The 22,102-nt window shown below is 42.9% G+C and overlaps 5 protein-coding genes across 5 annotated transcripts in view; 2 read left to right on the forward strand and 3 right to left on the reverse strand.

Annotated features, from left to right (window-relative positions):
* The first annotated feature begins 1,390 nt into the window (after positions 1-1,390).
* LOC117587751 (beta-1,4-glucuronyltransferase 1-like) lies at positions 1,391-2,981 on the forward strand. Its single transcript, XM_034278675.1, has 4 exons — positions 1,391-2,158; positions 2,231-2,522; positions 2,601-2,776; positions 2,835-2,981. Exons 1-4 carry the CDS (start codon positions 1,443-1,445, stop codon positions 2,941-2,943), a joined length of 1,293 nt encoding a protein of 430 aa, XP_034134566.1. The 5' UTR covers positions 1,391-1,442; the 3' UTR covers positions 2,944-2,981.
* On the reverse strand, positions 2,921-9,555 carry LOC117587750 (beta-1,4-glucuronyltransferase 1-like). The gene is made up of 4 exons (XM_034278674.1): positions 9,074-9,555; positions 4,821-5,313; positions 3,653-4,427; positions 2,921-3,244 (listed from the first exon to the last, which is right to left on the reverse strand). Exons 2-4 carry the CDS (start codon positions 5,240-5,242, stop codon positions 3,044-3,046), a joined length of 1,398 nt encoding a protein of 465 aa, XP_034134565.1. The 5' UTR covers positions 5,243-5,313; positions 9,074-9,555; the 3' UTR covers positions 2,921-3,043.
* Positions 9,556-9,684: 129 nt separating this feature from the next.
* Positions 9,685-12,810, reverse strand: LOC117587749 (septin-interacting protein 1). Its single transcript, XM_034278672.1, has 3 exons — positions 12,619-12,810; positions 10,296-12,562; positions 9,685-10,234 (listed from the first exon to the last, which is right to left on the reverse strand). The coding sequence occupies exons 1-3, from the start codon at positions 12,725-12,727 to the stop codon at positions 10,103-10,105; spliced, it is 2,508 nt and encodes an 835-aa protein (XP_034134563.1). The 5' UTR covers positions 12,728-12,810; the 3' UTR covers positions 9,685-10,102.
* A 2,174-nt stretch (positions 12,811-14,984) lies between these two features.
* Positions 14,985-22,102, forward strand: part of LOC117588014 (neuroguidin) — a 56,676-nt gene continuing 49,558 nt past the window's right edge. Inside the window, exon 1 of the mRNA XM_034279042.1 lies at positions 14,985-15,640. Within this exon, the coding sequence (XP_034134933.1) occupies positions 15,632-15,640 (9 nt within the window). The 5' untranslated portion in view covers positions 14,985-15,631. The remainder of the gene's footprint in view (positions 15,641-22,102) is intronic.
* LOC117588013 lies at positions 18,479-20,543 on the reverse strand. The gene has a single exon (XM_034279041.1). The coding sequence runs from the start codon at positions 20,497-20,499 to the stop codon at positions 19,243-19,245; it is 1,257 nt and encodes a 418-aa protein (XP_034134932.1). The 5' UTR covers positions 20,500-20,543; the 3' UTR covers positions 18,479-19,242.

A 22,102-nucleotide genomic window follows, 5' to 3' on the forward strand; every position in this document is an offset into this window, starting at 1 on the left:
CCGAGTCGACACTTTATGACTTCTTACCAAACGATTAGTCTCATCGAGTACGGACAGTATGGCGTTCTCGCGCTCGTTCCTCAGAAAGGCGCGCACATGGGTGTCCGAGACGGGGTCCAGCGGCTCAAAGGTCTTCCGCCCATGGACGCCACGCTTTAAGCAAAGTTGCCACACAGTTCACAGAAAACATTGTTGCCACCAAGCTAACGATTGAGCTAACTAATCGAACCACTGGCAAGTGAACAGACCCACTAAACAGGGAACAACTGAACAAGTAAGCGAACAACTGAACAACTGAGTGACCAAGTGAACAACTGAGAAACTGAACAAAAGATTAGTGAACATGTTAAGCTAGCTCACTGAAGTGAACAACTATTTTTTGTTCACTCACTCATGAGCGATCCAACTCTAAATGCCTACCGATAGGGATTCAGCGAATTTCCGAAAAACATATTTTAGCTTAATTTCTTTCATCTATTTATATCATCACACCTGTAGGTGTGATTTAATAGTCTATCCTATACTATAGGAGTAAATAGGGTATATTTTATTTGTTTTTTAACATCCACTTTCTCGGATGTTTTTGTAGAATGTGGATTATTATTGTTTTTACATTCAGACTTTTTAATGTGCTGAATACGTTTTCTTTGTTTTGAACCACGAATCGAACTCCTAGTCTTTGATTACTCTCGGAAACAGCACTTGCTTTCGACGATGCGTCGTTGCCAGACCCCGATTGGGTTGAGCCGCCTCATTTGTTTCCGACCCCATAAGGTACACATGTACATACATATATATATATATATAATCTTAATCAACATCAAAAGCCGAGTCGATATAGACATGTCTGCCTGTCCATCCGTCCGTCTTGTTGAGCGCCTGGATCTGCGGTATCCACAATTTTGGAGATTAAAGAAAACTAAAAAGAAATACAAGAAAAAAAACAAGAAAACCACATCTTTCAGATCACCAAATTGGGATCAGATTGGATTATTATTATAGCCAGAATGAAGAAATTAATTTTCAGTGGCTACCCCCATAGCGTCCAGCAGCTTTTTTTTCTCTTTTTTTGCACATTCTCTCATTTTATACTCTGCTTCGTTCAGTGTGTGGCTCTTGCGGAGGGGGGCGTGCTAACAGAGCATGAGAAGTTATGTAGATGTAGAGGTAGATGACATTTGTAGAACAAAATTTGAAATTAAAAAAAAAACCACAAGGTACAGATGCACTACTAAGTACCGGGTATAAAAGTTGTGACGCGTAAGAAGCGTCTCACACGTCCATCCTCGTTTTATTTCCTTTCCCCTTCACTATTTCAACTGCGACCACTCCAAAACGGCTGGTTGTGCTAGTAAACAGTAAGTAAGAACTAAACAACCAGCAAGTAGCCTTTTGATACCCTGTATAAATATGTAGTTTTACTCAAAAAGCTAAAAAGGAAAATGTCTCCCTTTATTGGAAAAATCCTCTTGATACTCACTCTCGTACTTATTGGCTATGGCCTCAAGCTGTTGCTTCAAAATATTCAAAATAATTTCGAGCGAGACAAGGCTGAAACGCGCCATTATCCAGGGTATGTGCGTCAGCATGGGGAGTACTGGGTATGGCATAATTATATAGTGGCGGGCGAGGATTTAATTGCTAATGAAAGTGTGACACTGGCCACACATGGCACCTATGCGGACCTAAAGCTGCTGCCAACGTTGCTGGTCAGATGGCAGGCGCCCATTAGCCTCTCGATCTATGCCAATGGTGAGGATCTGGTTAGGACCATGAAAGGTTTGGCCTACATCAATAGCTGCCTGCAGATGAGCGTCCTTATGCGTCGCTATGTCAGCGTTCATTTGGTGTGGCATGGGCAGCACATGCCACGGAATATCCGACGCGGCAGCATGGGCGTCACGGCCGATTCCTTGATGTGTGATGCGGCGCCAATATATTTAAATTCGTCACAAGATCAGACCTACTGGCATCGCAAGAAGCTGCAATATCCTGTGAATCTGCTAAGGAATGTGGCACGTTTGAATGTCTTAACGTATTATGTTTTTTCCATGGATATGCAAATGCTCCCGACATATAATTTTCCCAGAAAATTTGTGAATTTCGTATTGAATCATGATGTGTGGCGTTATGCAGATATATCACAGCCTTACACCACGTGGGTTTGAATAGTCTTTGAATTAAATTTTTTTCTTTGTTAAAATATCTTTTGTATTTCCTTATATGTAAGTGTCTTTTGTTTGCTGACATTCCCGCATGTGCTGGAGGCACCTTTGGCGCAGAATAAATTCCAATTGGTTATGATTTTGAGGGATTTCAATATCACGAGTCCTGTGTACGACAATATCGATGTGCAAATGGAATGGCTAAGCACTCGGCATATCAGAGATGATTTATACATATTTAGCCGCTCAAAGAAAATGGATACGTGCGTGGCCTATGTGAGCATCAATGAGCTGGAACCGCTCTACGATGAGAACAATCAAATGGAATCGATTTATAAACATGGTGCTAATTTAAAGGTGCACGAAGGGGCTTCAAAAATGGCTTAAGAAATTATTTGTTCCCACCCTAAATCTCTAATTAAATCTCTTCCCTAGGCCCAAGTATTAATGGACTTGAATTACACTTTCATTATCCTGGATGGTGCCTTTCTCATACGTCGCACTCTGGATAGCTGGCAGAACATTAAGCCCAATGATCATGTAACTGTTGGCCAAGACAGAGACTCACGTTTGTGGCACATCTGGCATTTGTTCTACCATCAAATGATAAGGTTCGTAAAGTGAAAAATCCCACCTCTACCTCACTTCAAGTCCCTCCTTTAATTACAGCTTAGTGCCCAAGGATTTTGCACAGAATTGGTATACTCGTTCGCGTCATTCGCGTTATAGTCAGTTAATGAAACAACGCTACGATATGGCCTTGAATGGCTATATTTAAAATGTAAATAACAAAACGAACACTTAGCAAAATAAATGGGGGAGAATATCACTTTCTGTATCTAAATTCCGTTCTATTGGGAGTTCCTCCCCAGCTCGTGTCACGTTGTGCAGCTCTTTCGGCGGCCATACAAGACTCGATATTCGGGCTCGATTTTGGTTTTAATGAAACGCGTCATATCTCGGGCGTATATCTGGCGAGTTGATTGCGTGCCATTGTTCTTCTTGATGCCGGGACTGTGGACGAGGAAGGCGGGATGCAGGACGTGATATTCATAGCCCAAGAGGCACATGGCATAGTTCTGAAAGAGAGATAATTTATCAATTTATCGATTATTTTGAAATATTTTCCGAATAGTTTTCAAACAAATTTTGAATTTCTTTCGATTATTTATCGATAAGTGCATATTAATTATCGAAATGTTATCGATTCATTTTAGATTATTTTTTTAAATAATCTATCTACAATTAATTGAGTTTTCTTGGAACATTTGTTTACAACCGATCGTTTATACATCGATTATTCGTGAAAACATTCCATAAATAATTAATAAATCATCGATAAACCTTCGATTATTTATTAATCAATCGTGCATGAATCATCAAAATATCGACAAATTGTATATCATTTATCAAACAATTTATCCACAATTAAACTATTATTTATCGAACATTCATACAAAACTCTACGATAGTTTATCGATGATTACCTGTATCCGTTTGTTGGACTGCCCCTCCCACGTCACTCGCTCATCGAAAATTGGCTCCTTGTTGTCGCTCACATAGAAGGGCTCCCAATACCTAAACTCCTTCTCCCGCAACGCTTCGCTCCACACGTGCAGCTCATTCGTGACGCTGGGCGCACGATTCAGCCATTGCTCTTGCCCCGGCACCTTGTGGCATGAGGCACACATCTTTTTGTGAAACGTTTGAGCCAAACCCTCACGGTACAGGGCCAGCAGCTGCGCCTTGTCATTGGGTACAGGTACACCCGCTTGCAGCTCAAAGACAGGCAAAGGATAGACACGACCAGGCTGCTTGGGATCCAGGGCCAGAATGCTCTGATTAGCAACCACCATATCGAGAAACTGATCCACAAAACCCACACTGGGATAAAGTTCGATGTCGCAAGCAAAGATAAAGTACGTATTGGCCGCCTTTCGTGCTATATTCCGTCCGACATTGATCGGGTATGTGAGATTTGCGGCCACCTTGTACATAGCCTCACGCGGCCTCAAAGTCCATGGCGGCGGTGCTTGGGTGCCATTTTTTAGCTCACAAACAAAGGGCCGCTGCAGCACCTCTGCCTCGTTGTGTGGCACATTTACGGGCATATGCAAATTCGAAAAATACAAATGAAATGTGACAAAGTCATTGATGTACTCGCTGCCAGGCAGACAATTTTTCACATATTGTATGGAGTCAAGTGTGGTGTTTAGATCGTAGCCGGGTGCGTGGATGGCAAAGCTAATGGGTGCGCGCCAGCTGTGGGAGAGATAAATAGTTAATAAATAAATATAAATAATAGTTAGTAGCAGGGGAACAGATTGTAAATTATGAATTTTTTCAATTTTAAATTGTTTCGAGGCTGTTTTTGCTACATTTTGTGTGTAATTATGTTCCGCTTGGCATGATTCTTGTGTGGAAAATATATAAGAATATTTCATGATGCAACATATCGATATTACCAAAAGTATAACCTTTTACTGGTATTTACCTAACCTCTAGGTGGCACTTTAATCACTGTCTATGCCCCCAAATAAATGTAATTTCAGCTTTTATGTGCCCATCAGTCAGTCATAAATTCAGCACTCATCACAATAGATTGTGTACCTTTATCACCAAATAGTTTCATGGACCCCAGCGATAAGCACTCACCGTTCTGCCACCATTTCCAAATTATCGAAGAACGTATAATCCCCATTGGTGGTGTATGTGATCGATTCCGTGCAACGCATCAGCCGACTTTTGCGGCCAACAATTAGATTCTGCAACAGCCAGTATTCGCCATGTTGCAGCCGCTCAAATGTAAGATTTCTCGTGCGGCATTTTAGCAATTGTTGCAACAACTGGCCGCGTGGGGTGAGCGGTGGTATGGGTGGCTGTTCCACTTGCTGATAATCCTCCGAAAACTCCTCGGTTGTGTACAAAGATTCATCAAAGGTAAAATGGGATCTGCTTCGGCTGGATATCTGCGCTTGACTGAGATGCTTTGCCTGTTGCAAGTTGCGCCAGACGAGCACCAGGGCCACTGTGAGTAGCAGCAGAATGGGCCACATTCGGTTTCCACACTTGGCCATGGCGCTGCGATTTCTGTCCGAGTTTCTCCGATGTTCCTTAATTTATGGCCTCGCAACGCTGTTTGTGAGCTCTAAAAAATAATGGAAAAAGAAAACATTGACACACTCCGCAGTTTGATAAGGGACAGGTCAGGGCGGATCTCATTACCAGCCACCCACAACCCTTCAATGGGGGAAAAACTACTCCCAATACGTGGCGCGGTCCCAAGCGAAATTCGTAGCCAGAGGTCGTGCCCGGGTTTTGGTTGCCTAATTTTATGCCTTTATGTGCCATTATTATGCTATCGATAGAGTGCTAATTATTATGGGTTCTCTCTCTCCCACTCACATTCCCTTTTCATACAAAAAAACACAAAAATAAAATAGAAAACCCCGAAATAAAGAAAAGGCAGCGGGAAAACTGATATGTGCACGTTTTCATAGATAGAACGAATTTATTTATGGCAGTTTTATATATAACTTATATTTATTGTATTGGTTATTGAGCTGAGGTGAAGCAGTCTTTCAATGGTAGCTCTAAAAATGCTCTAAAATATTAAAATTACTAAAAACACTACATCAAATATAGCTAAAACATTTGTAACAAAGTCGTAAAATTAAAATAATTGAAGTTGAATAATTGTACAAACCAAGATGTTTGAAATGTCTTAAAATAATACTACTAGATTTCAGCATAATTGAGTATAATTTTCGTATAATCTTATTGGATTTACAGCAACCAATTCAACGAAAATAACTTGGGAAAATATGAAAAAAATTCGAATCAAAGTATTTCCAACATTTTTAGATGCCTGAAGTTCGATAAATAAATGAAATGAAATGTGATTTGCAATTTTATATAAATTTCAATTATTTGTAAAGCTATAATATTTATGGTCTAGAAGAGTGAATAAGAGCGACCGAGAGTGTTTGCCCCGACACAATTTTTCCACATCAAACCAAACCAATTTTTTTGTTAAAATTTCGGCTTTAAAGATGAAGGCAGAACTATTTTTTAAGCCAGAAATACTCTAGCAGTTTTACCTGGATTTTTTTTTTCATTTTTATAGGTTAAGTTGATTTTAATCAGAAATATCTTCAAAGTCAAAATTTCGTTAAAAATACCTCACACAATCATAATTTTTTTCATTTTAAAGCTTAATATTTCCCAGACGGTAAACTAAAACCACAAAGTGTTTGGGTTCAATTTTTAGCTGCATCATTTAGCTGTTCAGCTCGACAATGTTTTTTCACAACCAGATCTAGGATACATAAGTTATGGAAAAAGGAACCATTACCTCTGAAAACAGCAAAACAAAAAAATTCCTCTAAAAATTCTTAAAAAAAGTTCTGCCAAAGAAAAAGCTTTAGGCGAAAATTATTCTTTAGTTAGTTTTTTTAGTTAGTTCTTTTTAGTTTTTGAAATATTCGTTTATTATTCGAAGTTTTTGTACAATTTAAAGGGGCCGTGAACTACGATTCGGTGCGTTAAACTTCACAATAATTTGAGAGCTCGATTAAAAGAAAGGGTTCGAGTTGGACATAGAAAATAATTTGACTGCTCGGAGATGCGCTGCGATCGACAATACTTTAGACTGTGTAGCGTGCAGGTGTGGGATAGATGTATTTTTACCCAAACTAGTACAAAGAGATTTCGTGTGCACCTCTAGCTCTATCTAAGCTCGCCAGATTGTCGGGGTTCGTTCTTTTCTCTCCTATATTATGTACTGACACACACTCGCATAATGCGAGTGCAGAACCTGTGCAGAACACAGGTTAAACTGAACTGAATGTATGGAAAGTGGATTAATTATTTGTTTGTTGAGAAATGGGGGATGATGATATCAACCACTCTATTCAAACCATGGGAGACTCAGGTGTCGTCGACTAAGGTAAATCGAACCGTATAGACCCTAGAATAATCAGGCAGTTTTCATCCTACCACTTCGACCTTGCTTGCTAGAACATATTATAAATGTGTTTCATGTTTCATGTTTCCATGACTTCCATGACTCTGGACATCTGTCCTGCTGTCGGCGGTGGCTCCTCTGTAGTCAGGTCCGTCAAAATCACGTCCAATGCTCTAGCTCTGGACACCGGGCTAAAATGTGAAACATTCGGCTTGATGTCAAACTGCAGCTTACATTTGCACTAAAGAGTGCGACGAACTGGTGGTCTCAGTGGAGTTGGTGAAAGGTTCCGAGGCGCCGCCTTACGCGCTGAGCTTCCTAAGGGTTGCTACGCCTCACTATTGTTGACCCAAGTCAGAGGTTTTCGGGGCTCGGCGTTTCGGAGCAGAAGATGGGGGAATCGAGGGCTACCCCTTGTAGTTTGGGGGATCACCTCGGTGATACGCCTCTCGTGGAGCACCACGTATATGCACATATGCGCACTTAGGCTGCTAAGGGCTCCTGACCTCTGTCCTATAAACTTAATTCGCATAAATTACACTGGTCACTTTCCTAGCTCACGGCAGACACCTTGGTTGATTGTTTTTACTAGGCACTAGCACAGATCAGCACAGATTATTGTGAATTTATGGCTTACAAGAAAACTTCACCACGAGGGATTATGTAAGTTTTGTGTAGGTTATATCTCCATATATACAATAAGACTTGCCACAATCACGTGGTTTTGTCGATCGACTCTTTGCTAATAACTCTAGCAAAACTCATTCCAGTGAAGCTAGGCTGTACCGGACTAAAGATCTGATGACGTTTGGGAGCTTTAACGGTACACTCGCGTGATCTTTCGCTGACTTGAGTGGAATTTCTGTCAAGCGTCAAGGTCAAGTTCTATGCTCTCGATACCTAACTCTCTTATTAAGATAAGCGCACGGCTCTCGCTTGCTTGTGCTAACAGTGCAGCGACTCTCTTTCGTAAGCTCGGCGTAAAGCTTACCCTTTCGGAGTTCTCTTTCGGCATGCACTTTTTAATCGCTACCGAACAGGGAATTCTGTGTATCGGTGATGCTCTAAGCTATCTCCCTACTTTCGGCCCCTACAACTGCGCGCGCTTCTATGCACTGTGAGAGGGAGCGATGAGCGGGACAATGGCATATTGGCATAAGAGATTATAAAGAGAGTATGAATATAAACATGGCGAGCTGATCTTAATAATAATATATTTGCTGCTGCTCCGAACATCTACATACATACATGATTACATACAGTGATCTCTGGGTTTGATGTTCCAAATACAAAAATATTTGTATGGCTTTGAAAACTTTTCCATATTTATTTTTATTCGTTGTTGCAGAATGTCTTTCTATGGCAGACTTTCAAGTGCTAACGAGTGGCCTGCTTACTCGACACAGTCTTGAAATTAAGGTGTAAATATGGGAATATTTCCACTGATCTTTCTGTTTACGAGATACACCCACTATTCCACACACCTCTTTGCCATTTCCTTTAAGACATATCTGTACAGTCGCAAATGTAACGTCTGACTTCTGAGTATTAGCCACAATCAAACGGGTTTTAAGTGTAAGTAATTTCCTCACGCAATTACTTGAACAGTCAGACAATCTGTGTTGATAAAGCAATCGAAAAGTTGTAATTTTGCTGTACTTAGAGGGAAGTGTTTGATACGTTTTTATCACTGGAGCCTATCACTATCGTCTTTAACGTGCAACAAATAATCACACTGTTGCTGGATTTACACGCACTTTTAGTTTATTTTATGGATAATTGATTATACACTTTTGTGTCATATTTATCGCACTTTTCACCGCGTTCCAGGCCTGCACCTAGTTCCAAAATGTACATTAAAAAATCATCTGATAGATTGTATGAATTTGTGACAACTTCCACTTTAATCTTATCTTAGAACAAGACATTATTTTGGAATTACCAGCGAGAAATCAATTGATGATTCAACGTTTGTGCGTTCTTATGATCGCTGTGATATACTGTGAGTAGAGGGTGTTGAAAAATAGGAGCCATATGGTCCATAAACGAGCGAGCAAACGCGCCTCCAAACACCCTTTGTCATGGAGCTATGGAATCCAACTGAATTCGAAAGAAAAACAGGTGAAAGGAGGCACCAAAGCAGCACCAATAGAAACTATCAGCAATCAGCATAAAGATTGGAACTTCTATCAGCTATCAGCAAACAGTTTTTTCCTTCAAATCATTGACTAATAGAGCAATCCAAATGGGTGCAGCATATCTGAACGCTGCTTATAGCTTATGGTAATTTGTAGTTGGCTTTTATCAGTAACAATCAAAAGTTATGAACAGCATATTTAAACTTTTGCTTACTCGAATTATAGGCTTGTTTTCTTACTCTTGGTTTCGTTTTGGGGCTGATGGCAAGTGGCGTTTGGGGTGCACTTTTGGGCCACTTTATGCTGCACAATGAATATAAAATTAATCTTCCCATAAGCTTAGCTTAATAATTTAATTTTGAACACCATTCACAGCATTTAATGACTGCATTTGGCTGCGTACTACACGTTTTAAGAGGTTTAAAATATTTAATTTCTAAAGCTAATTTATAATTTCTCTCTCTAATTTCTTCTCTAAGGAGCGTCTTCTAAGGGTCCAAAATCTGCTTTTTATCTAGTAACAAAGACAATTATCATACAATTTGAGCAGCTCCTGACTTGCAGCAGATTCTAAAAGGTTTTCTGTGGCAAGACAGAAACCTGTAGAAGATAAAATCTTCCAGTTTAGAGGCAAATCTCAAAGAATTTGCAATTTTTCTGCTCTTCCGATTCTACATTGTAAGCGGGTCCGTTGCCACTTTCCTTTAGCTGTCCCCTCGCTTTTATTTGCCATTATTTGTTCCGTCTTCCGAGCTCCAAGCATTGCTGCAGCTGCCAGCCTCCAACATCCAACGATCTCTGGTATTACCGCCACTACCTCCCAACGCTCTTGGCTAGAACAAACCCGTCTGTGTGCGTTCCAGCAAATGATTGAGGGCTACTGGCTGCCAATTGCTAAAGGAACTATCGCTCAGCATGCACACATTGCGATCGATGTAGCAAAAGAGTTTGCCCACCCGATAAATCTACAAAAATCGTAAGATTAGTCAAGGAAAAACTGAAAGTTCCAAACCCCCGCAACCTTACCTGTTTGCCCATTTCTCTCCTCCCTGGCAGCGGAGCAAAGATGATGCCCAACTCTGCACATTTCTGCGAGACCAACTCCTTGAACTCCAGCTGTGTGGGCGGTGCCACATCCATCATCATGAGTGGCGGCAGCAGACCCGCCACAGCGGGCGGTGCTGGCGGTGTGGGTGGAGGCGGTGCTGCCGTGGGCTGCAGCAGCGCATCGCTGGCTCGATGCATCATTTCGAGCGCACGACGTAGATGCTCCTTGACGCTGGGCTCCCTCAACAGCGACTCATTCAGCATGCTCTTCCAGCCGGTGTACCAGCGCGAGATTTCCGCATAGTCGGGCGACTGGTTAAGCCACATGACGAGCACCTGCATCCAGCGTGGGAAGAAGTGCTTGTCCAGCAGCTTGGCCATGTGCATGGGCGGTATGAGCTCGTGCCACTCCCACACCTGGTTCCACTGCTCCAAGTCCTGGTGCAGCGGATTGATGATGAACTCGGAGAGCACACCCTGCAGCTTGGGCGTGATGTGATGCTGCAGAAAGTCAACCATTTCCTCCTCCGGAAAGGCCTTGGCCCAAGGTGTCAGCATGGCGCGCGCAGATCGATCTTGGGGAGACCACGCCTGCAGCGCCACGCCCAGTTTGCTGCGTATCTGCGGGTAAACAGACTCCTCCAGCTTGCTGCCGAGAATTGCGTGCCAAGGCAGCACCCAGCTGTGGATGGGCACAGTGTCCGTGAGCGGATCCCAATCGTAGACGCCCGAGACGAGGCGCGGCAGCACCAGCTGCTCCAGCACAGAGTCCAGCACCCAGGTGGGCAGCAGCGGCGCCCAGGCATCGAGTAGGGCAGCCATTGGCGGATGCTCCTTGGGCTGCCAGAGCGCGGCACAGGCGCGAAACGAGGGCATCACGCCCGCCCAAATCAGCGACGAATATGGATCGAAAACATTACGTGGCTGCTGTTCTGCGGGCTCCTCACGCTGCAGCATTCCACGCCATTTCTTGATCAGCTGCAGCGGCTGTGTGGGCTCCTCGAGGGGCTGCCACGAGACCAACTCTCGCTTCACCAGCGGCGCAATGACGCCTGCGGCGAGATCAGCCAGTCCGAATTCCTTGAACTCTGCGCCATAGTCCTCCAGCAGCTGCAGAAACAGCTGCTCCGCGGCATGCAGCGTAATGTCAGGATCCTCGCTCAGCCGCTCCACCCGCAGGAGCACCGCCTCGAGTGTGCTGATGTGATTCCGCTCCAGGTGGACGATCTCCTCAAGCTTTTTGTACTCGCACTGGAGCGCCGTCTGCTGGCTCTCAGACTCCCGCTCCGACTTGTCAATGGCTATGATCTGCTGCTCGCACTGGCTCACCAGCAGCTGCAGATTGTGCGTCAGCTCGGGCAGGGCGAACACGGGGACGGCTGCACCGCTTGCCTCCGCATCGTAGAGCGTCTCCTCGGGTGTGATTTTGGTCTGCCCGAGCGCATGGTAGCCGCTGAGCACACGTTTTTCCGGTCCCGTCATATCGATGACGGGCACGTTGCCCAGCTGCTTGCTGAGCTTCTCAGAGAGTAGGTGCGTCGACTTCTTGCCCTTGGCTATTACCTCCTCCACGGATTTGTAGTAGTAGCGCCTGCCGGACTTCTCCTGCGGCTCTGCCACGCCTCCCTTGCGCCACTTGTTCATTTGCTCCTTGAACTCCTTCGCCTCACGCACATCCTCGTCCACTTTGATGGCCTGCGCCTTACCGCCAATGCTGGCTGCAGTCTCGGGGCCATACGCGCCAATGGCGCCGCGTCCTTTGCGCACGTGCGCTTGCACCGGCTGCGAAATACCTTGCAGATCCTTGCCCAGACCCTTACCCGGCTCGTAGCCCATCTGCAGCAGCAATTTGGCGCCAATGCCGCGCGTATGCTGCTCCCAAGCGCCCACATTTCGCGTGCCAGCGATGTGCGAGTGATGCTGGAACGTGGTTTTCGCCCTCATTGAGGGTCGCTCCTGCTCCTGCTCCCCCTCGGAGCTGTTTGAACTCGGATCACTCTGGCCAAAGGCCGGGCGTCCACTCTCCCTTGAGTCGTCGCTCTTCTCGCCCGCTTTGGCGTCGTCGGCCTCCTCCTTGCCGGCTTTTTCTTCACCCTTTAGCAACTTTTTCTTCTTTTTTCCCGCCTGCTGTATGCCGCCGGCCACAAAATTCACGGGCATTGTGTAGTCCTTGGTTTGGCGGCCATGCCGCTTCTTGCCGCCACCATCGCCGGGGCTCTCCTCGTCGCTGTCGTCCGCCCAAATGCCTAGAAAGAGGTTTTTTTAGTCATTTTCCTACTGCTGGCAGAAAGAAATTCTTTACCATAGATCTGCTGATGCTTGCTGTGCCGCCCGCGTGGTCTGTTCGTATTGAACTCATTGTCCAGATCGTAGTCGGTGATCTCAAAGCGCTCGTACTCGTTGTCCGACATTGTTTAATCGCTTAATTTGGCTTAAAAGTTGATGGCAACAAAATGTAAACAAACAATTCAGCACGGCAAATGTTAGTGATGCGCAGCAGGAATTTCATCAGGGCTAGAGATGCACTGGTTTCGATAGTTGGCCGGCATGCTAAAAAACTGCGTGAATATAAGGAAAATTTGATTATATTTTAATTCTTTAGGAAATCGATGCTGATTATGATTTTCGAATTTGATAGGAGCTGGAACATGCAGCCTAACAGCTTTTTGGATCAGTCTCTTCATCTTCTTCTTGTTGTGACATCGATAGCTGCAGTCCTATTTCTTCGTTTTTGGTATCTATATATCGATACTTATACATTTATTCTATCGATGGCTTTATTAGAACTCAAATTCCACGTAATACAAACGGTAATTTCATTGATCTTCCCTGGATCTTAATGCCCGGTACCCAGATGCCAACAATTTTCTTGCCATATATTTTTGTCTGTGTCCATGACCAAAGTGGGCAAATGCATGCTCTCTGGGTACACTGTTTGTGTTTGTTAACAAAGTGAAATCCGATTAAAAATGCAAATGTTGTATGAAATCATGTGGAGTGTGTTATTTCAGAGGGGATATATGGCTTGGAGGACAACAATGGATGGAGAAAGAACCGCATTATTGGATAAGTCCGTTCCTGAGGGACAGAAATGCAACAAACTTATGTTTTATCTCCTTGTAAATTGATCAAATGAGGGCCGGGAATAAGATTAATGAATTCAAAATCCATCTATTCATATTTTCTAGCCCTCTTGCGCTTGTTTCGCTGGTTCCCTTCCTCGTTTCTTGTTTCTATCGACAGCAGATAGACTTCATCTCTCTTTCGCGTCGGTATTTTAGTATTTAACGATCTGGTTTTGTGGTATATGATCTGTCGAATAAAATCATATGATTCCATATATCGGTAGACCGAAAATTTTGGGCATCTTAGTACTGGGCCTTAAGAAGAAATTACATAAGAAATGTAAAAGGTCACAGTTTAATGCATGGATAATATTCCATGAAGCAAAGAATTTCTAATAGTTTAAATCGCCACAAACATGAAGCTGATACTGTTGGTCTTCCTCGTGTAAATAGTTTCTATTGCAGGTTAAAGTGGAAACTGAAAAGCGTTATGTAGTTGAGAAAGGGCTGCCAGAGGAAGCCAGATTTAAATGGCAATGATCAAAATTCGTACGTAAGAAATGAAAGTTCTCGCATTTTATCCATAATTTACCATCTGAAAGTTTATATAAATGCTGAAAATTTCTGAAATATCAAATCGACAGACTAATGGTCTTCCTTGCATTCCTGTCGATTAGTCACGCAATTTTGTTGCCCAAGCATAACACCGGTGAAGCCAGCTCTCAATATCAAATTTCGAATTCAAATTCAAAAACGATTAGTGCCTATGTCATATCGATAACTGAAGCCGAAAGTCTCACTGCTATGACACTCACACTCCGCTACTATTCTGCTATAAAACGAGGCAAATATTGGTAAACAAGGTATTAAATTAACAAGTTCTTAGCGAAATGCATAGCATGTTGCAGCGACTCAAAGCAAATTACACTTAACCAATCAATCATTCAATCAATAAAAAATATTTTGTTTTTCCTTTTTGTGCTCACGTTTGAAACGCAAACATGAGTCCCAGTGTAAACGTATATTATTTCTGTGCTCATATTTGAAACGCAAACATGAGAAGGGAAAGAGAGGAAATTGATGACCCAATCCTCTTCTTGTAGCTGACGTCGTAATAAGTCGTATAATCGGTATTTAAAGTGTTCGATATCGAACTCTATAATATAAGAAAATATGGCTAATATAGGATAAAATATTAAATCAACAACTTAAATTTTAATTAATACTAGTCCTTAGGTGCTAGTCCCTGGGGTCCGTCAAGCTCCTCAACGTTCAGAATCTTGATTGGCTGAATAGGATTTTAACGAGGGCCAACTTGCGGCACATTGGCCGCCGGATTGACCTCATCTATTGTTAGGAACTCCTGCTCCCAATTGTCCTGCTGTCCCTCAAATAATGGAGGCCGTACAGGTCGTAAAAACATGGTTTTATTTTTAAATTAAGTATTTTTCGATAGGTTTTCAATCGATAGTTTTCTCTTTCTCAATTTTATTGGTGAATTTATACCGATATACCGATCAAAAAAATACATCGGAGGGTTGAAAACACCGGGTGTAATTTACCTTGCAGCCCAAGAATTTATTGTGAAATTTTACTTGTGGTCGACACCTTACATTTTCTGAACCATTTCGCAGCTGATGCAGGGTTGTATCTGAAATCTGTTTTTAAAAATTTCCACAATCACGACGTTCAGTTCTCGCACGGAAAATCCAGCTCGCAGCCCGGAAAACGTGGAAGTCGCGTAAAAGTGCAGCAGCCCCAGCGAACCAACATCAAGATGCAATGAATTCGCGCAACAAAAGCAACAGCAAGCACACACAAAACCCCAGCGACAACAAGAATTAAATTGAAAACGCAACAAAAGTTCTCGGGCCGCCGCGTGTTTTATTGCTGCATTTCTCCCGCTCTTTCCCGCTTCTCGCTACCAAACTGCAATGTGTGTGTGTGTGCGCTCGTGTGTTGATATTGAATAAAAATCAAAAAAAATACGAATAAACGGGGAATATTAATAATAAAACAAAAGTGAAATTAGCACGTGCTACCCGTTCTCTCTCTTTCTATCGCGCGCGCTCTTTGCCCAATCTTTAAGTTGTGTGCGTTGTTGCTGTTGTTGTTGTAACTTTGCTTTTGCGTTTTTTGTTTTGTCCGCAATTCGTACGCTCTCTGTCGCTCCACTGACGTTAGTTTGCCGGTTAAGGTGCTTTGATTTACCGTTTCTGGATTTCTGGATAATATTAACTCAGCAGAAAAATGGTGCAGGTCAGTAAATTACAGTGGATAAAAAAACACCTGGTACGGGGAGTAAAGTGGGACTTGCAGTTGTATGAAACAGAAAGTAGTTGAGGAAAAAATTGCCTCTAAGACATTTTTGGACCACAAAAACTGAGGAACACTTATTTTTGATTGCGAAAATTCGTTTCACTAAGGTGCACTTTCTTTTGATACCAAAAGAAAGAATTAAAAATTAAGAAATTTAAAAAAATTATAAAAGTCATTAAATTATAATTACTCTTGAAAAATATAAACATTGGAAAATAATAATCAATAAACGTTCCCAAAATTCTTGGAAAGGCTTTTCAAAATTTGTTTTCTTGTAAACTTAAAAATTGTCATAAATGGAATTAAAAGGAATAAAATGTGTATTATTAGAAGACTAGAAGCCTATAATATTATCTGTTAAATATGGAGCGCAGCAGTGACCCCAAGAAAGACTGAGCATTGGATCCTTTCCTCTCAAAATTGACAAAAGCAAACGAAATCTTTCGGGAAATTAAAATTGGAAAGGATATATGATTGTATTTAAGTTAAGGGAACATCCGCCAAACAATTGATTTCCTTCGCCATAGCTTTTGCTTAGAAAAGAGTTTATTTTTGGCTCCATCTAAGATTATTTTTGGTCCCAATTATAACTTCCACAGTTACGAATTCCTCCTTAGGAGGACCATAAAACTAAAACGAAGCTTCCACTGCAATCTCCTTTTCCCTGCTTTGTACCCTTTAAAAAAAAACACAAAATACCACCAATAATTTCCTGCTTTTAAACCGTAAATCCGCATTTTGACTCCTCAAATCACAGTGTAAAACCCCTACAAAGTCAAGTTTCACAACGTTTTCAAAATCCCTAAATCAAAAAATTGGAAAACATTTATTTTTTCCACCCCATGGAATGGGCTGCTGTCGCTGGCTGACCTTTTGACGTAACGTTTTGATACGGGGATACAACCCTCTGCGATTCCTGAATGGGATACAAGAACTGGAAAATGCACCACCACCCCCATCGTACCCGGTACACGCCTCACCGCCACCCCAAAAGGCTAGAACGCCCCACTCCACACGCCTTGGCAATGCAGTGTCCCAAACGGGAATCAACCACCACCAAAACTGAATATTCCTATATGGAAAAATCCCAATTGGCCTCGGGAGTTGCCAGGGAAATTGCAGGACCATTAGAGGAGATATCCGGCCTGCTGCGCCTCTCTGTCGAAGCGTAATGAACACCCAAAAACGTTGCATTTAGTCAATTTTCCATCCACCAAAGCAGCGGCACGGCAAAAGAAAAACATCAAATTTGCTTTTGCTAGCTTAACAAGGATGCGAATGTGGGGGTACCCTAGGAAAAAAGTGCGGAGTAATGGAAAGCAATTTATGGTTAATATTTGTTTGTGGAAAAGAAGAGAAGAAAGTTTAAATATATTTATGTCGAAGGGGCCTCTAAGACTCTTGAATACATTGATAAATCAAAGTTACCTAAACTGAAATATACGTTTTCTCCAACATATCCCTCAGATAGATATATTTGCGAGCAATGAATGCTCAAATATTAATTGTCTGACGAAAAACATACTGTATTTTCATACCAAAAATTGTTTTCCTTAAATTGTATTTCCCAAATTAATTAATTTGCTCAATATAATTATCTGTAAATATTTATACAATTTCCACAAAATGTTGAATGCCTGAAATATTATTCTTGGATTTATAATTCCCATAAAATGAAATATTACGCTGCTCTCGATATTTATTAAAACCAACTTATAAGGCTCTCCCCATTTGATACCCTACAAAAACCAGTCCTTATCTAGAGATTCTCTCTAGAGAGAGATTCTCTCTACTCCCTCCGCCGACGAATGACTGAAGTTCCAGTTTTCGATTTGAAAATGCGTTTTTGCGACCAACTGTTCTCCACGTATCACGTCCACGTGTCCTGGCCGGGTGGAGTCTGTGTGGGGCACACATAGAGAACCAGGTCCCGCTCTGTGCCGCCACCTCCAGTCACACACACACAGCCGCCGCTGCCCGCTGCATCCACGTCAAAGCGCATTTTGCACATTTGCGTTTGCCGAGGAGGCCTAGGCCTAGAATGGGGAGTGAGAGAGCGGGTGGATTGGGTGGTACAGTGGGGTGGTTCGGTTCGGTTTTAGGTTGCGCTTTGGCCTCTGTTCAATAGCTAAAAACGAGGCATTTCTGACGTTTGACCGAACTTTGTTGCTGTTGTTTCAGTTGTGCCCAGCAAGGAGTACTCCACCCTCGAGTCTCCTGCCAATGCTGCGACTCTCTGCTCTGCCAGAGCCTCTGTTGCTAATGGCATAGCCAGAGACAGAGGGAGAGCATGGGGCAGGGTAATAGGCACATTTGTACACTGGACTTTGTCCTGTTCCCACTCTTCTGGGGAGTCTCTTATTTTGTAGCTCCATCCCCCGGTGAAACCCCCACTCGGGACCGACAAATTTTCAACGAGGATAACAGACACGGGACCCATGCTAATCAGGACAATTAAGTTAATAGTGGTACTAGTGTGTATCCGTGTAGCAGCTACATATACATATGTGTGTTTGTGTGGATCCACAGACGGCTAGCTAAACTAAAAAAAGATATATAGGAAAGAGATATGGAGAGTCTGAGCTATTTCATGCCCACTGTAAGCACCAGGGAACAAGCGTGGAAACACGTTGAATCGCTGTACGAATGTGCCCATAAGCGAAAGGAGACATGCCATTGGAATGGAATCTAGCTGAAAATAGTTTCTAAATTACGAGAAATCATTTAATAAAAACTTAATAAGCCTTGTCCCATTTGTGTTTGTGTTTATTTATTTTTTTGTAAATATAACAGTAAAAAATTTCCGCCTTTTTAACAACAATTTAGCATACACTTTTGAATCCCTTTAAGGCCTTCTTTTGCATTTTCGTATCCCTCTGACATTTTCTTGCCCATTTTCGTATCCCTTTGATGAGTTTTTTTTTTCTCATTTTTCCCATAATTATTTCAATTGCCGCTGCCATTTGTGTGCCACGGGCTGTAGTTTTAGGCTTTTTACTTGAACCCAGGACTCTACTTTGCTGTTCGCTTGTGCGCCGGTTCGGGGCAGTGCTCCCTGCTCGGACTCCAGTTTCCGTTTTGTGGCTGCTCTCCTTGGACTCCACTTTGTGTTGCCTTTCAAATCACTTTGCTTGCCACGCCCCTGCCCCCCCACAGCCTGCCCCCCTCGCTCGTGCAGTTTCCATGGCAAAATGTTGAAATGTTCCTTTTGGCTTCCGATTCGATTTCTCGTGTCCTGCCTTGCTCGTCCCGCTTCCTTGAGGGCATTTTCCACTCTGCATGAAAAGGTTTTTCCCTTTGCACATGATGTGGGTTTTCCACGTGTGCTGCTGCTGTTGCTGCTGTTGCTGCTGCTGCGTGCTGTGCGTGTGTGGACTTTGCTTTTCAATTATCAAATGCATATGCCTTCAGTTTTTTCATCTTTCTTTTGTTTAGCTTGTGCTTTGCACCCCTCAAGTTGTTCCTTTCTTGGTCTTCTTGTGTGCATTTTTACCCGCAGTTTTCTTGTGGTTAAGGTGTGGAGGAGTTTCTTTTGAGCAGGATCACAATTGCTCGCGTGTATCCCCCATGGACTCGCTATAGTTCATGTTGTAGTACAGTGTAGTCGTCGAAGAAGATTGACTCGGGTCACAGCGACCCCTAAAGGTGGTCCTGGACGTGTTTGCCATGTCGTGGCCCCTGAAGATAAAACCAGGTGGATGGGCAGCAGTGCCACGCTGAATTGTAGGCATAGAAGTCGCGCCAGCTGCCTCAAAGTTACGATATGAATTGGAGGGGCTCGGCTTGGGCCAAATAAAATTCTCGCTAGCCACGTAGTTTGCTTGGGATATCGCCTGCGACGCCTCCTGTTGGGCCTCGTTGAACTGGAGCCTGTTTGGTGGCGCCACTATGAGGCGCAACACTTTGCGGCAACCCCAAAAGGGATAACGTAACAGCAACCAGATCTTGGTGTAGAAAAACAGGTACAGCAGACAGAAGATTCCGACTTCCCGGTGATCCGAGGCGCTGTAGATCAACCAATAGGCAATGCTTCTGAGAGCGCAACGATGGACTTGCCGAAAGCGGCCGTGATGGAACAAAATATGATCGAATCGTCTACAGCCCAAGGCAAGGGCATAAAAGCAACCAGTTAACGCCAGAGCCATGGTGGAAGGCCGCTCGTAGAGCATCTCCTGGAAGGCCGTCCACAGGGAACCCTCAAGCACCAGGCGCAGATGTCCAGTGATGTAAATCATAATCCATGTGGCCAGTTGGTAGCCCAAGAATGCCGTCACGCTGTACAGGCAGTAGTGAGAGTCCTCGACTTGTGGTGCAGCCAGCCAGAGAATAAATCCAAGCGAGAATTTGCTCAAACGCCACTTGTCGGTGGCGGTGGTCTCCAGTGTGAGATTGTAGGCCAGTTCCGTGTGGATGCCATAGCAGGTATTGGAATTTTTCTTCAAATCTATGTACTTATCCTTTCCCGGCATGGCCTTGCCCTCGACCCACTCCTTGCGCTGGCGATGTGCCTGGTGGATTTCATGCGCGGTCTGCTCCTTGTACTGAGTGTAATCCGCTCCATCTTCGATTTCCAAATGTAGGCGATTGCTTTGAAAGATCTTCCAAAAAGAAAAGTCCTCCTGTGCCTGGCAAAAGATTTGCACGCGATTTGTGTGTGTGAACTTTTGCATCAGGCTCTGTGCCTCCTGGCTGTGCGTCTCACCGGGCAGCAGGAACTTTGCCACATGATAGCTGAATCCCTTTTGCAGCGCTACGATTGGCAGCAAAATCAAAAGAAAAGCAAAAAGTTTTTTCAACATTTTATCGTTGTGATTTTACGTTATTTATGAGAAAAAATGTGTCGTAGCAGAGATACGTTTAGGTTTGACAGAAGAATCAATGATATTTTGTTTTTATAATCCTTTTAAATAAAACTGTTAAATTATATGTGATTTGCTCTACCATTCTGCCAAGTTTAATATAAATTGGTTAGTAAATATAAACTTCAATGCAGTTTCCATATATTTTCCACTTTGGTATTCAACGCTCCATCTATGTCAATGTCTTTCAGGACAAACAAGCCTGTGTGCCTTCCTTGAGAAACGCATAAAAAAGCGAGAGAAATATTTTCCTACGAAATTGTGTCTCTCTGTCATTTCGGATGCTTCTTTTGCTGGATGTGCTTTTTATTTCTCAGAGATCCTTTGTGCCACATTTGCCTTCAATACGCGCTGTGGCAGGACTTCCCTTTCATGCATCCTTCGTTCTATTTCCATTGCCACTTCTTTTTTTTGTTCTTTCTGTAGCTTTCTACGACTGATGACTGACTTGGAAATAGTACGCGGCGTAGTATGGCTTAAAAAAAAAGGATACTGCTACGCGCTATGCATGTACATGTGTACATACACATGGGAGGAGGCTTACGCCTTCTCCTTCTTCAGGGACATGGCAAGCAAAAGTCAGGGGCGAAAGACAAACAGAAAAGTGAAAAAAAATTGAAAGGGAAAAGTGGTGTGAACCATTTACGAATTTTAGATCCCCTTTCAGTAGGAGCAAAAGTTGAGAACATTTTATTTAAATCTCTTCTTATAATTCTGTATACATCGGCCTTTAGGAGTTTTCAAAATATTTAGATTTTCGTTAAAAACACCTAAAACCTACGCAGTATGTGCGTATAAACATTTCATAGAACCGTATTCAAAGGGTATTCTGAAAAGGAAAAAAATTAGATTTTCTGCTGGCGTCCACTCTATCAAAGTGAAAGGCTTGGCGGGGCAGGAGGATACAAAAACATGCACAAAAACGTTGCACTACAAACAAGAAAATAAAGAAAGCTCACAGAAGCGAAATGGGAAAACGAAACTGAGAAAAATAAGGATGACGAAAATCCACGCACAAAGTGGCAAACACAAAACATAACAAACGGTAGGTAGCCAAAGGAGAAGAACCAGGAAGAGAGGATCCCAAAGACACAGAGAAAATACCGACAAAGCAAAGAAAAAGCAACGGGTACGAGGCGGAAGAGAGAGAGATGGCATTGGTCTAGGAGAGTGTGCCCGGAAGGGGAGTATTTCGATTCTGCTTCTTTTTTTTGCATTATGACAAAAAATCGAACTAGAATTTGTGAAAACTTTTGTTGTTGTTAGCTCGTACTCTAATGATGCCCAGTAGCTGGCAGAGGGTATGATGATTTTGGAATAGCAGAAAGCAAAGGTAGGAAACACGCAGTAGGACAATTTTTAGGGTAGCTTTGGTTAGCTTAGTTTTTCCAAAGGAAATGTACTTCCATTTGTTTTGGTTAATTTTATAAAAATCGCAGTGTCATCAAATATGTACCCTTGCAGGGCATTAATAGGTATGTGCCACCGAAAAAGCTCTAGCCTACGGTTTCTATTCTGCGCCTGAGTGCTTTGCTTGCTGCTG

Source organism: Drosophila guanche, unplaced genomic scaffold (assembly GCF_900245975.1).
Source record: "Drosophila guanche unplaced genomic scaffold, DGUA_6, whole genome shotgun sequence".
NCBI classification, from domain to species: Eukaryota; Metazoa; Arthropoda; class Insecta; order Diptera; family Drosophilidae; genus Drosophila; species Drosophila guanche.

Coding starts and splice junctions, on each gene's coding strand:
- LOC117587749 (XM_034278672.1), bottom strand. CDS start 12,727: ATGTCGGACAACGAGTACGAGCGCTTTGAGATCACCGACTACGATCTG. Junction 12,563..12,618: donor CAAGCATCAGCAGATCTATG/GTAAAGAATTTC, acceptor ACCTCTTTCTAG/GCATTTGGGCGGACGACAGC. Junction 10,235..10,295: donor GGAGAGAAATGGGCAAACAG/GTAAGGTTGCGG, acceptor CGATTTTTGTAG/ATTTATCGGGTGGGCAAACT.
- LOC117587750 (XM_034278674.1), bottom strand. CDS start 5,242: ATGGCCAAGTGTGGAAACCGAATGTGGCCCATTCTGCTGCTACTCACA. Junction 4,428..4,820: donor TTGGAAATGGTGGCAGAACG/GTGAGTGCTTAT, acceptor TCTCTCCCACAG/CTGGCGCGCACCCATTAGCT. Junction 3,245..3,652: donor AGTCCAACAAACGGATACAG/GTAATCATCGAT, acceptor TCTCTCTTTCAG/AACTATGCCATGTGCCTCTT.
- LOC117588013 (XM_034279041.1), bottom strand. CDS start 20,499: ATGTTGAAAAAACTTTTTGCTTTTCTTTTGATTTTGCTGCCAATCGTA.
- LOC117587751 (XM_034278675.1), top strand. CDS start 1,443: ATGTCTCCCTTTATTGGAAAAATCCTCTTGATACTCACTCTCGTACTT. Junction 2,523..2,600: donor AACATGGTGCTAATTTAAAG/GTGCACGAAGGG, acceptor TCTCTTCCCTAG/GCCCAAGTATTAATGGACTT. Junction 2,777..2,834: donor TTCTACCATCAAATGATAAG/GTTCGTAAAGTG, acceptor CTTTAATTACAG/CTTAGTGCCCAAGGATTTTG.